Here is a 13,748-nt window from a genome sequence, read left to right as displayed (position 1 = left end):
CCGAAATTATTCATAAAATTAATTATTGACTAACCAAATTGGGCTTAGGTACAATTGTAGACAATTTGTAGGTAAACATAATTTTACTAGCGGGGCGATCGACGATGTAAATTAGGATTAAGGGGGAATAAATTTAACTTAACAGCAATGATTACGTTGGGTTTAGAGAGAGATTACATTTAAAAAGTCAATGAAATTGTATCGAAGAGGTCAAACTTTCTAAAGATAATGATGTGTTCGCGTAAGATACCTATGTCCGAAAGTAACATTTCATTAATCATTTTAAAAACTTGAATTACTTGTGTAACGAATTTTGTGCTGTAGGTGCTAGTTAAGATTATTATATAAATCGAAAATGTATATAATAATATTTTCCCCTCACTAGCTCGGAAAGTTGTCGTTTATCCTTCAATACAAGCGGGGAAAAACGCGTTTTATCCACTAGTGGGGAAAGTAATTTGACCTTGGATGGAGCGTGTTTAAGTAGCTTGACAGATAACAAAACGTAGAACGCTCATGATAATGGTTCGTTCGATATTAATTATCATTAAATAAATGGTTTGAGAATCTAATAAAAAATACCAAATTTAGCTTTATTTAATGATTTTAAGTCATAAACCTTAAAATTCCATAAGAAACGTTAGATTTTTTATAATGATGTTAAATATAATTCTGAACGCACAAGTTGAGTCGATGCAATTTCAAAACGCATCGTTGACATTTCATACGTCAGAACAGAAATGTCAACATTGTCAACAAAATTTTTACTGTTCTTCTCACCGACTCACGTAAAAATCAGAATTTCTAGTGTTTTCTGTTATAATATCGTAAAAAAATTAGTGATTCCAGTGATGAAGATGATCTAACGCCTGTGGATGTTGCACTTTCCTCGCTATAGTGAGGGGAAAAGTTTTGTGTTACACACGGGTGCAAATGTATTTTACTTCTCGTGTGTTGAAACACTCGCTACGCTCAGGATTCTATTTTAGAACCACTCGCTTCGCTCGTGGTTCAACTATAGAATCCTTTCGCTTGCTCATGTTTCAATTCCACACTCGCGGGTAAAATACAACTTTGCACCCTTGTATAACAAATAACTATTGTATTTCCCTCGCTTCTATCCGAAGGACGAACACGGGGTCATGTATAGGAGGAATCACTCAAGTACTGGTTTGCAAGTACGCCGGGGCCTAACTAGGAGACGATTTGCAATCAACACAACTCACAGGGAGTGATACCTAGTAATAAAATCTAAAACAAAATGTTGAAATTTTTTGTACCTGCAGACAGCGTAATCTTTGAATGTATAATGATATGATTTCCTTTAATCACTTTTAAACTTAAAAACCGGCACAACATTGAGGCAAAAACAACAACTACCTATTCTTGTAAAGTCATAAACCGGCATACCGAGCGTAAACAGAACTCGGGACCGGGACGCGTCACCGGCTCACCGTCCTTGCGGCGAATTGGAGGCCTGACGCAATTGCGCGCCCCGTACAAAACGGACGCAACTGACCGTCATGTCTACTAAGATACACCCTTCTGTGAGCTGAGCTTCCCGGCATTCTGCGGGATTACTCACGCACTGAAGGTTATTTACTGATAATATTAATGTACATAACTACGTCTTTGTCATCCACGATTATGATTAGGTATAATGGGATAGGAAAGGATCTATTGCCCTCATAGCGCATTGACGGAAGAATTTTCCACATTTGTCACAAAACTTGTCTATAAGAACTAGTGTTAAGTTATGAGTGTATGCTAGTTACAGTTAGTGAGATTTAGGGATTATCATTTTTAATAACGGCATTTGATAACGCCGGAGGAAACGAAACCTGAATAGACTGGCGTCAATTTCAGTTCTAATGTACCTTTTGGATTCCTGAAAGATATTATACGAACTGTTTTTGGAACATATAAGTGATAAGTCGGTGAAGTAGCGTGAGAATGTCCTTTTAAAATAATAATTTACAAGGATTAAAAATCATTTCGGGTATTATAGAATAGCGATACCCAATTAAAACTATTGTTTAGGTACCAGACGGTTTAATCACTAAGAGTTATTACCGTAGCGTAAACTGGCGTAGTGGCGTCCCTAAATATACGCTAGCGTGCCCAGCAAGACCTTGGCCTACCTGTTTATTGATTGCCAGGTTAAGCTTTATGGGGAACATAACTCCAGGATGGAAGAAAATATAGGTATGCGGGTAATGAGAGAATGATTCTGCTTAAAAATACATTAATTAAAAAGTAATTAAGAAAATTGACTACCTAGAAAATTGACTATCTGAAAATTCAACCTCAATAAATTTTCCACCTTATGATAGTTCCTATTTAAATCTCATTTTCGCACCTGTTTCTATGGAGCTTTTATTTTTTCCGTATAACTAAAATTGGACTTAAAACGCAAGCATTCAGTCGTAATCCTTACCTCATTCAAAAGTTAAAATAACATCACATTATAAATCGAGCAAGCACGAAATAAATAAGTCTCAACTGAAATAAATCCCATCGTTCCACGAACAAAAATTCCCGAGTTGATAAATTGGGTCAGCTTTAGATAATCTTAGCGTTGGACATAATAAAAATAAAAATGCGACTTGGAACCGATAGAGCGGACGTTAGCGACACATTTATTATGCGATTAGTCTGGGAGAGTCCATTCGATGCTGAGCTGTTGATAAAGTGTCTTTGGAATTATGGTACTTGACAGTCAGATACTGGATTTAACCTTTTGAAACGCTAGCGCTGACATATGTATGAGAAGATTTATACTTTATAATCCTGATTTTCAATATACTTACTACCTAGACACTTTCTTATTCAGTGTAGGTACTTGAAGTACTTACTAAAGTATAGTGCTTAGTCAACCTGGATGGAAACCTGAAAAATATTCTCCATTATTTCTAATCATATGAAAGCCTTAGGTACCTACCTATACAGATTTCTTGCATAACGATAGACTTCGTTATCATAAAACTTTTGCGTGTAGTTTACTTGCACGAATAGATGATATACAACGGTGTTGTCATGTCCGTGAACGATTCGCTCATTACTGGCAATTGCTTCCTATGGGCAGAGCGTGACATCAGAAATAACACTCCATCTTTTTAATCTTGTAACAACCATGACCGAATTGTGAGATCTCAACTAAGCTTTCTAACCAATCTTTCTTACCAAATTGACGCAGATAAATGAGATAAAGAGGGGTATGGAATGCTTTTAGAGTGACAAAATGCTGACTTAATTAAATCACATTTACAATCGGGTCTATCGCGAATTTGTTTTATTACCTTTATTTAGCGACGTTTTGACACCAGCAAAAGAACTATTGACAATAATTAACATTTATAACCACCCACGGTTTGATAATGTGTTGTCTACCCCAAACTTTTTTATACACTTCTCGTCGGGTAGTCACACAAATCTCCGTTTAGACATTTTGCTGGGACGTCAGTTAGCCGCGACCACGATCAGTGAAAGCTGTGTCGAAACGTCGGTAAATAGAGGTAACAAAATAAATTCGCGATATAGACCCAATTGTAAATGTGATTTAATATGTGTTCAAAGCGCGAAGGTTTAAAATGTAATATTGGTGAAAAACATATCTTTGTTTTTCAGTTTATCTTTGCTTTATTGCAGAATGTGGTGGACAATCACGGGCAACTTCGGCAATATCCTGCCTATAGACTGGACCAAGTCGTTTTCGAGGAAGATGCACATTCCCACCTTAAATTTAAGTGACAAAAAGGTAAGCTAAAGATAATATATAAATAAGTATATTTGTATAAACCATATTTATATAAACTATCTATAATTTACCCCCTATAGAGCCGATTTTGTAAAATGTAATGCTAGAATTGATTTGAGAGTTAAACTTATGGGACCAAAGTTAAACGATTTTGGACCAGAATAAAATTAGCACAACCGGTTCCGATTCATAAAGTCCCCGATGTTTAAATAGACAAAGATAAGTAAGTCCAGAACGTCATGTCAACCTAATACACATATGTAAGTCCAGATACAATTACGATATTGTATGGATTTTTTAACAACAAGTATCGCTTGCCATCCAGCGCGGCAATGCCGCAAGTTTAGTATTTATATTTGGCACGTTTGGACAGGGTGGGGGTCGGAATGGGGTTTATAGTATAGATAATGTAGGTAGTTAATTTCTAGTTAGTTTTAGTGTTTCTGTTTAGCTCTTTATATATGTACGTGTTTGTTTTAGAAAGATTTTAAAATTTGATTTTTTTTGTATGCACGACTGTGTAACTGTGTATTTTTTAATTGAATAAATTATTTGAGTATTTTTTAACAACATTCATATATTAATAGACTTTTTCAAAATGAAAACAATAAATAATGCAAGTATTTGCCGATTGTGGCATGTTTTTATACACCTCCATGATACGCCCGTTTTATACGCTTTTTGCGACGTGTGCTTTAATCGTTATACATAATTCATAATTCTTTATTGTTACTATGGTACAGTATAGATGTCAATTACCACACATCGCTATTTTTATATGGTTTACATATATTCGTATAATTCATCACTAATTAACAACACAGCGCAAATGAACTGTTTCGTCACGGTTTCATTTATTAACCGCGTATTCCAGTTGGTCGCTACTCGAGTCCAATTTTCAAGTGCACAGTCAAATAATTAAATTTCCCACCCATTTCGTACCTTGTCACAGCGATAATCAATATGAAAGTCGCTGCAGACCTCATATTATTGTCACAGTAATAAAGTACAAAATGGGCAGGAAATTAAATGAATTGAAGTACAACGAAAAGCTTCTTGAGTTTTAACCGCGCATATTTTTAGCGTAAATGTGCAACAACTAATAAACGTATCGGCATCTAAATAATACAATGACATAAAGACGCCCTAAAAATCCTCTACATACCTACGTACCAATGCGTGATCTGCAAGCGGCAAGAATCACGTTCAATACGGAAAAATGAGATGAGAGATGGTTTAATATTGTTATATTTACTTACATATCTAATGACGATGTCAGAAAACGAATGTGTCCAGGCAGCATCCATTGTCGCATTAAAATTGGGCTAATTTATCTCATTATGACAGCACAATGTGCTGCATTGGTGCTGGTGATTTCAAAATGAGATGAGATCAATTAATAAAGACTCAATAGTCCTTTTGGTCTCCCTTAGCTACGGACTCACTTTCCGTTTATAATCTTTACGAATCGCTCATGTTATCGCCTGCCCTATTAACGAAGTCGATAAAACCTAAGGCTACTTTTTCCTTTTCCTTTTTACGCAGTTGATGTAAAAGGGACGGAAGGAACAAAAGTCGTCGGCTTTCGAGCCGCTTTTGTTTTAGTCCTTTTTGTATAGAAACCTGATACCGTCTGCCGTGCGGTGTCTGGTATCCGACATTGTTCCATGGGAAGATAAAATATGACGTAGATTGTTATATGAGATTTCAAACAAATGCTACGGCTATGGAAAACTTGCATATTAATGTACTCTTACCTACTGACATTGAACTTTAGAATCTAACAAAACAAATTACAGGTACGTATAATTTACATATCTCCGGTGAGGGAACTTCGGGAACATTTAATAAAAAAATCTTAACACTTAATTCGGATATTAAAAGTCATGACATGAAGTACAAAAGTGTAGACAGGAGCAAATTTTTTAAGGGATATTTCTTTCCTAATTTTATTTTTCGCTGAAAATCATTATTTACTAGTATTTTTCAATGTACGTCCAATGCATAACGTAAAAATAACTTTGTATTTAGTATTATATCGATCATAAATCCTGATTCTTATATTTGACGCTGTCTACACTTAGGGAACTCGAATAAAATTTTCATATTTAACCGTTACTCTTTTGTTATCAGGGCTCAATGACCCCAGACGACGAGATCCACAGCTCAGAAGACGAGGCCGTAGCCTCGGACCTGGATATGCACGCGCTCATCCTGGGAGGCCTACACCAGGACCACGAGTGTCCCGTCAAGACTGCCGATGAAGTAAGATAATTATCCCATTCAAGTCCAGTGTCCACAGCTCAAAAAAGCTATCCTTTCTTGAAGAATCATTCCAGATGATTATTTTGTGCTAACTTGCTCATTGATTATTCAATTTCACCGTTTCTTAGCCATTGACTATTTCGTGCCTTATAATTTTAAGTATTAATATGTGGAACTCGATAATATATTTTTTAATGACGTGAAAACTCATTTTCGGTCCCTGAACGGCTAAAAATGGTTACTAATGATATTTCTTCAAATGTGGAATAAATACTCTTTAAATATAACTTGTGATATTTAAAGCTTCCACAAATTGTTGTACTTATATAAAACATGGAAACCCAAACGTTCTTGTCCTTTGGGTTTCCATGTATTGTAGTTTTACCTGATGCGTCATTGTAAAGCAGTAAAACCAGTGTTTTATACTCTCCTTGTACTAGTTTACTGTGTATATACATACTAACAACATTGGCGATTCTATTTTACGCATCTTCAATATCTATGTATTTGCGTCTTAAAAGTTATATTCTGCCAAATTCTAAGATATTTTTGGTATGAATAAGGGGATTAATTATATTTATTTTCTGCTACTTAGAACTTAATTCTAAAGAAATTACGGTCTACGATATTCAAGTTCTGGATTTTGCCTTACGTGTACGGTACGCGGACAATATATACACTTATAAGAGCTCTGATGGTACCTATCCTACTCATATCATGTCGTTATTTATCAACAATGTTAATTTTTCAGGTGATTCAAGAAATCGATGACATGATGCAGGAGACACCGTCCTCCGAAGGCGACGTCCTGGAGTACAATGAAGCGTTGGAGAAAGGGAAGGAAGTCCTCAATTCACCTCTTTATGAAGACAGTAAGTTTAATTCAGATTACTAATAACTAGTGGTACTTAACATTTGAGATTTAAAGCAAAGCCTTCTTGAGCTTATTGTGGGGCTTAGTCAATTTGTGTAAGAATGTCCAATATTTATTTCTTTATGTATTTTATTTTAAAGCAAGACTTCAACCTACCTACCTACTGGAAAGAGGTCAAACAAATTGATAATTTCACACTGATATTTCCTGCCTGAAGGGTTGTCAAATACCACTATTTGACAACCCTTAGGTCGTTCATTGCCTTCGATTGTTTTCATATGAAACAGTGAGTTGATGTTTAATTAAATAATATCTGGGAGACCGAGATTTGCTCGGTAAACATATAAAAATCTCAAAAATGCGCGTTTTCCCAGAGATAAGACTTAGCTAGATCGATTTTTCGCCCCCGAAAACCCCCATATAGCAAATCTCATCGAAATAGAGCCGTTTCCGAGATCCCCGAAATATATAAATATATAAGAAGGAAAGGTACTTATTATTATATAAGATAAGAAACTTTTAGTTGACCGAGTGCCGAGTCGGACACCGAATGTTTTTTTTTTTTTTTTTTTTAATTTTAATAAGTACTAGCTTCAACCAATGGCTTTCAAAAACTGCGATATGTCTTAAAATATGGCGCTAAGTTCTTCTAACTGCAAACTAATAACTTGTTTTTCATAACCCGTAGAACGTCTTAAGTACCAGTCAGGCCTGAGCAATTGTAAAAAAATATCTATCATTATAAAGATAACGTTCAATCTCGACCAACACAAAGCATTAAAAGATTCTTCCCATCGTTCCTGGGTACAAAAACTTTGACGGCAGTATCTTACTTGCTTGAGATTCTTGGGAACTTCTTTATATGGATGTAACTCAGTTTGCGTGTACGCATTTTTTGTACACTATTATTATAGTGATGCAATCTGAAATAGAATGCAATTTAGTCGTTATTTCCACACAATCACGTCCAGCTTTTTATTGAGTACATGTTGATTTAATTATAAGAGTTAATGTCGTCTAGAAAAGGAAACTTGTAAGGTTACGATTAAAATTATAGCAATTCGAAAAGTGTCTGCGTAAGTATAGTAACGGCATCAATCATGAAATATCTTAGGGACAATTTGCAGTAAAATATTTGATATTTCAATGATACCTGTAAAATGTATATTGAATAATACTTATTATTTAATATGAAGTTAGAGTTAAAATAATTTTTAAATGGATGCGCCTTTAAGTACTAGGGTTTACACGTCGGAGCAAAATTTTACCAACACCCATCGGATATGGTCCTATTCTGATCCAGATACAGATCCGAATAATTCCACACTATAGTTGGATCCAGACTATATGCTCTACCATCCACTAATCGACACGTGATTAGATTATGTCAGCACGTGACATGATTTATTTTTGTATATTTTTGTAGCTACCTACCTATATAAGAGTCTAAATTTTCCATTTCCAAAATGAAAGTTTCCTTTATTTACTGCGAAATTTTCCAACTTTTTGGAAACTTTTCGTAACTTAAGCATCTGTACGTTTAACTACTTTAACTCTACGTCGCCCTTCTCATATAAACTTTAGTGATCTCTAATTTCGATGAAAGAATCTGGGTACCTACTCACTATACTTACCTACTTTATTGTCATTCTTCCCACAGAACTCCGACAACTGTCCTTAACCCAGCTAAACGAGACCTACATGGAGCTCGAAGTCCTCATCAGAGAGTTCTCAGAGACCCTCATCGCGGAACTGGCTCTCCGCGACGAGCTGGAGTATGAGAAGGAGCTTAAGAACACCTTCATCTCGCTGCTGTTGGCTGTGCAGAATAAGAGGCGGCAGTATCATACTGAGAAGAAGAAACGAGGGCCGCCGCGGTCGCCAAACCTTAACAATTCTGGCTCAGAGTCAAAGGTAAATAAAGAGATCCCCACACTAGCGTCTTTTGAGCGTCGGCGTCCAGTCAGCGCTATGGAAAATGGTATCGCTGCGCAGTTGCGCCAACGTTGCGTCGAGCAGCAGCCATAGAGTGGAGTCTACTCAACTTGGCTTTGGCTTCTAAGCCAACGCTCGGGCGACGCTAATAAATATCTATAAGAAAACAGTTTTGATGCCTATAATCTTCTTGTACATATAGTGTGTAATTGTGTAATAGCCACTTTATTTAATCGTACGGTCAGCGAATGTGTGTAGAAAGATACAGGGGTGCATATCAAACAAGTTTGATTGTTGCAGTAGATTGCTAGCCTTTGGGATTATGTTTTTCAAATTTTCTTTTTTAATGTTCTTCCAATTATAAAATAGTTCCTCTTTAGTCAATGAAATTTTAAATGCCGTAAAGGTTCAGATCAAAGTTCAAATTTTTGTAAGAATTAAAATTCCAAGGACACCACTCAGTAGGTACCGCATTTAACATTCCACAAGTTAGGTTAGGTACCTATTGAAAACAATTGAACGTCACAGATTCTAACAACGACCCATATCTAATGTAAGTTTTAGTGCCACGCTCAAGGACGTGGTGTATCTTTAGCGCTGGTATTGAAATAGTTGGCCCTGATCTAATAGCGGCGGTTGTTTCAGTACTTGACCACCGTGATACCGTTCCATCTGGACAACGGCCCGCCCGACAACCAGACGCTGCAAGTTCTCATTAAAAGTAAGTCGCTTTTATTGTTATTTTTTCTAGTATCTATCTATATTTAGTTATTACACGTATACACTTACGTTTTGAATTATTTATGTAGACATACGGTATAGTGTTTGGAATTTTTTAAATAAACAGCGATACCTACGAGTCTCCAATTAGTTCATCGAGAGTATCGACACGCATCCCTTCGGCCCTATTTTATAATAAAAGTTTTTTAGGTACATAATATAATACAAACTATACAAAATAACGTGGTTTCGCTGCACTGACTTGAAAAGCTGTCTCGATGTATGGGGAAGTCAAATACAAACCAAGTTAATGATTTGTCGAAATGTATGTGTAGCTTGTGCCTTTATGAAAATAAGAAAATAATGAAAACATGCTTCGATCGATCGTACAGCGCTGTAATTTAATTTTAAACGCCCTGTTACCTAACAAGTACTAACAACTAATGATATTGCTCCAGTTATTATAAAATTGTAATTAACCATAATTTTCTCGGTTTCAGTTCTAAAGGCTATCAACGAAGACAGCCCCACCGTGCCGACGCTACTAACGGACTACATACTCAAAGTGCTCTGTCCGACCTAAGCCATAGAGTCTAGCTAATTCTTCCACCTTCATCCGATCACTTCTGCATACATCGACACCTAAATGCCTTGCGTTGAGATTAATTGCAGGTGGCGCTACACCTTGGAAAAATATATAAGATACCGATACTTTTGGACTAAACATAATTTGCCTTCGAGAGATAATCTATTGACATTGCTGCTACGAGTATGCGTTCCACTTTATTTAATCGCTGGTCCCATAGGAAGAAATCTATTATTATGCCCTACAACGTTAGTTCCAGAAGAATTGGTACCTTTTTACTATGTCCTTATAATTTAGCATCAAAAATTCGTATCGTGATCTACTTTTGAAAAGCTCAACAAAAATATACTCTTACTCATGTTTTAAAATATTGACACGTGATATTTTAAATGAAGTCTTGTGTTGCATAAAATTGGCTTCAACGAGGACTCTCTTTGTGACAACTTCATGATTCTGGCGTAAATTGAAAGTAGAAAGTAATTATTTGCAAATGGACTAAGCAAAAAAGATGATCTAGATACGTATTTTCAATTTAAATTCTCGCGCCATCTAAGACGGCGTACCTAAGATTCGCGGTGGCTTTCTATTTAATCGAAATAAAAAAATAGGAAATTCTAGTCTAAGGGTCCGAGTTCAGAAATAAGCATTTTATTTTTCTGTGAACGCATATTACGAACCTTAATATTTTTTTCCAATTATCTGTATCAGCCTATACACTGGTCTTCATATCAAGCATTTTTACGATTACATTAATGGCAAGTCTTGATTATTAGTTACAATACTCATTGATATTCTAGGTAGGTTCAATGAAATTATGGGACTTCACTGCTCTTTTGGAGAATTTTCTGAGCAGGAAATTTACTGTGGACTTCCTTTATAATGTGCAACTAGAATCTAAATAAGGAAATCCACATTCACGCGAGTTAGTAACGATTGAATGAGTCGGTTTAGCCGGAATCGTCGAAAACGGAACTAACAGGTGAAACGTCTTTGGATCGCGGGTGTCTGTTATTTTTAAAATAGCGCTTTCTGCATAATTTCAGTTGATTTTATTTCTGAGGAATTTTAGGAAGAGTATCCACATTTCTTTTTAACTTTTGACCTCTATTGGGATCACAAACGATCTTGGTCCACGTTAGTGAAGCAAATTTTCGTATAAGTAAATGAATTTGCCATTGCACTTTTTAATAATGCTACACTTGAATGCTAATTTAACAATGTATTCTGTTAACAACCAAAACTCGACAGTAAATAGAACAAACATTAAAACAAACATTTCGGTATGGAATTAGATACAAGGTGTCCAAAAGTTAAACAGTGATGAAGCGTTCATAGAACTCGATTCTTACCGGCTTGCCTAATTTAATAGAATTTAGCACCTTAATTTATAACTCTTAAAATGGGTCTTATACCATAAAGTGAATATGTTTGACACTTTGCCACTGACACTCGCGTGATATGCATCTGAGTTTTGGTTGTCAACTAACGAATAATTTTATACATATTTGAGTTTTTATTATAATTACATTATTTGCATAAAAGAACTGTGATATCGTATGGTAGTTGATTATTAATGCTTCCTTCTAGGTTTACTTTCAATTTATTTTTCTTATGTGCTAGTTTATAAATATTTATTTTAGCAATCGCCCTATTTTATCTCTGGCAGAATGAATTTCAAATATTGTAAATATCGAGCAAAACGTACTGAAACTGGAATTGTCTCTACATTTTTATGGGATTCGCGGGGCAAATTATTTTGTCTGTGTTTGTCACTATTGTCATGATGTTTTATGTAATTTATTTCGCTTTGTGCGTTCTATCGAAATAATTCGCCGTGTTTCCCAATTTTAGATAAGAAAATACTTCGGGATAAATAAGTGCTCGCAAAACGATACACTATGTAGGTAATTAGATATATTCATTATTTCATGTATCTCACGACGAAACTTATCAGGAGGACAGGACTTGATCATAAAAAGCAGTTTCTGTATAATAGCCATATATGGCACAGCTATGAATAATTTCATTTAGTTAATGAATTATGGCACGAGGTTTAGACCAATCGGCCTTTATGAGGTTTTTGACTTCGTCGCTCTCTTTTTATGATTACTGCAAACAAATCAAACAACACTCGAATTTTATAAGTAGGTAAGTATTCTGTGAGATTTAAGCATGATTCTCGTTACACTGGTATGCATATGTCGGCCGCATTTGTTTAATAATTCCTCTTACCGCGACAATCGAAATTTTGTTCTTTGCCTCTTTGTAGCTCGAATATACAAAAGTGATAGAGAGGTAGGCAACAAAATTTCGATTTTCACGGAAGGCCCTCTGATTATGAGCACTGCCCGATTATCAGAAAAGTCGGCCAAATTGATACAAAGATTGAAATGTCAAACATGTGATACAGATTATTCGGTAAGTGTCAGTATACGGAAGGGGCTCGGGGTCGGCGCGATGTAGTGTGACTAACGTGAGTCATCCCCTAATTAATGGATGAAAATTACTTTACCTACACGGATGGCTTCTAGAACACAAGCGGTAAAAAGGTTTTATAGCTGAAGCAGCCTGTAAATATGTCATCGTGTCAGCCTCTTTTCATTGGCATTCTATTAGACCGCGGGCCAGGAACAGATTTCCATGACCAATCGCCTCCGGGGCGAAAACTCGTATAGTGGTTAACGGCTATGTATGATGAACCCTCGTGAACGTTAGCTGCCGCTCCATTGGTGGGTTGAGGAATGGCAGCAAATAAAGTCTATAAAAAAATTGTCACCGCCTCCCGCTTGATACTTTGTCAGATGATAGTTTAGATGCTATTGTGAATAAACAAAATCGTCAGCCGATTGTATCGCTGTGGAAAGACCGTCAGCTGGTCACATGTACATGTAAAAAAGAAAATTCTTTTCAGTCATCCGCGTCATCGCCTCCCGTTTGATACTTTGTCAGATGATAGATTAACTATTACTATAGATTAGCTATTGTTAACAAAACAAATCGTCAGCCGGTTGTATCGCGGTGGAAAGACCGTGTTACGCGTTTCGATGGCTGCCATTCCTCAACCCACCAACGGAGCGGCAGCTGACATTCACGAGGGTTCATCATACATAGCCATTAACCGCTATACGAGTTTTCGCCCGGGAGGCGATGACTGACGAAATTTGCGCCTGGCTCGCGGTCTATTCTGATTATTTTGTTTTAAACATCGAATTATTGTTTCGAGGGCAGTCTATAGGAAAAGTAGCTTTTGTAGTGTATTTAGTCATAACAATTGAATCTGTCATTGTTCTTTTTATAATGTAGCACTAATCTGAAACGCTATAATATAATATAGTTTAGTTGTTAAACGTTGTATAAGTTATATTTATAATTATCTAGTCTCAACATTTCATAGTTATAGAATAATTTGTTATAAATAACATAAACTAAAAAAATAATTTGTTATCAAATAAGTTTCTTCAAATTCATGGTATAAATAAAAATATATACGACAATTTAATTGCAAGATTTGTGTGAAGTTATTGTTGTAATTAAAAAAATAATAATTGACAAAAATGTATGTTCCATTAAATTGCATTTGTTTTTGTGTCTTATATTATCACTAATTAATT

At 35.7% G+C, this 13,748-nt stretch overlaps 1 protein-coding gene across 1 annotated transcript in view; it reads left to right on the top strand.

The window, feature by feature from the left end:
* The window catches only part of LOC134747578 (fasciculation and elongation protein zeta-2), a 58,246-nt gene extending 44,602 nt beyond the window's left edge, over window positions 1–13,644 (top strand). Inside the window, exons 2-7 of the mRNA XM_063682167.1 lie at window positions 3,649–3,757; window positions 5,891–6,022; window positions 6,774–6,894; window positions 8,557–8,810; window positions 9,477–9,552; window positions 10,052–13,644. Of these exons, the coding sequence (XP_063538237.1) occupies window positions 3,649–3,757; window positions 5,891–6,022; window positions 6,774–6,894; window positions 8,557–8,810; window positions 9,477–9,552; window positions 10,052–10,134 (775 nt within the window). The 3' untranslated portion in view covers window positions 10,135–13,644. The remainder of the gene's footprint in view (window positions 1–3,648; window positions 3,758–5,890; window positions 6,023–6,773; window positions 6,895–8,556; window positions 8,811–9,476; window positions 9,553–10,051) is intronic.
* The last annotated feature ends 104 nt before the right edge of the window (window positions 13,645–13,748 follow it).

Source organism: Cydia strobilella, chromosome 15 (genome assembly GCF_947568885.1).
Source record: "Cydia strobilella chromosome 15, ilCydStro3.1, whole genome shotgun sequence".
Taxonomy (NCBI): domain Eukaryota; kingdom Metazoa; phylum Arthropoda; class Insecta; order Lepidoptera; family Tortricidae; genus Cydia; species Cydia strobilella.
The sequence above is the reverse complement of the archived record's forward strand: the minus strand, read 5'-3'. Positions and strand labels throughout refer to the sequence as shown.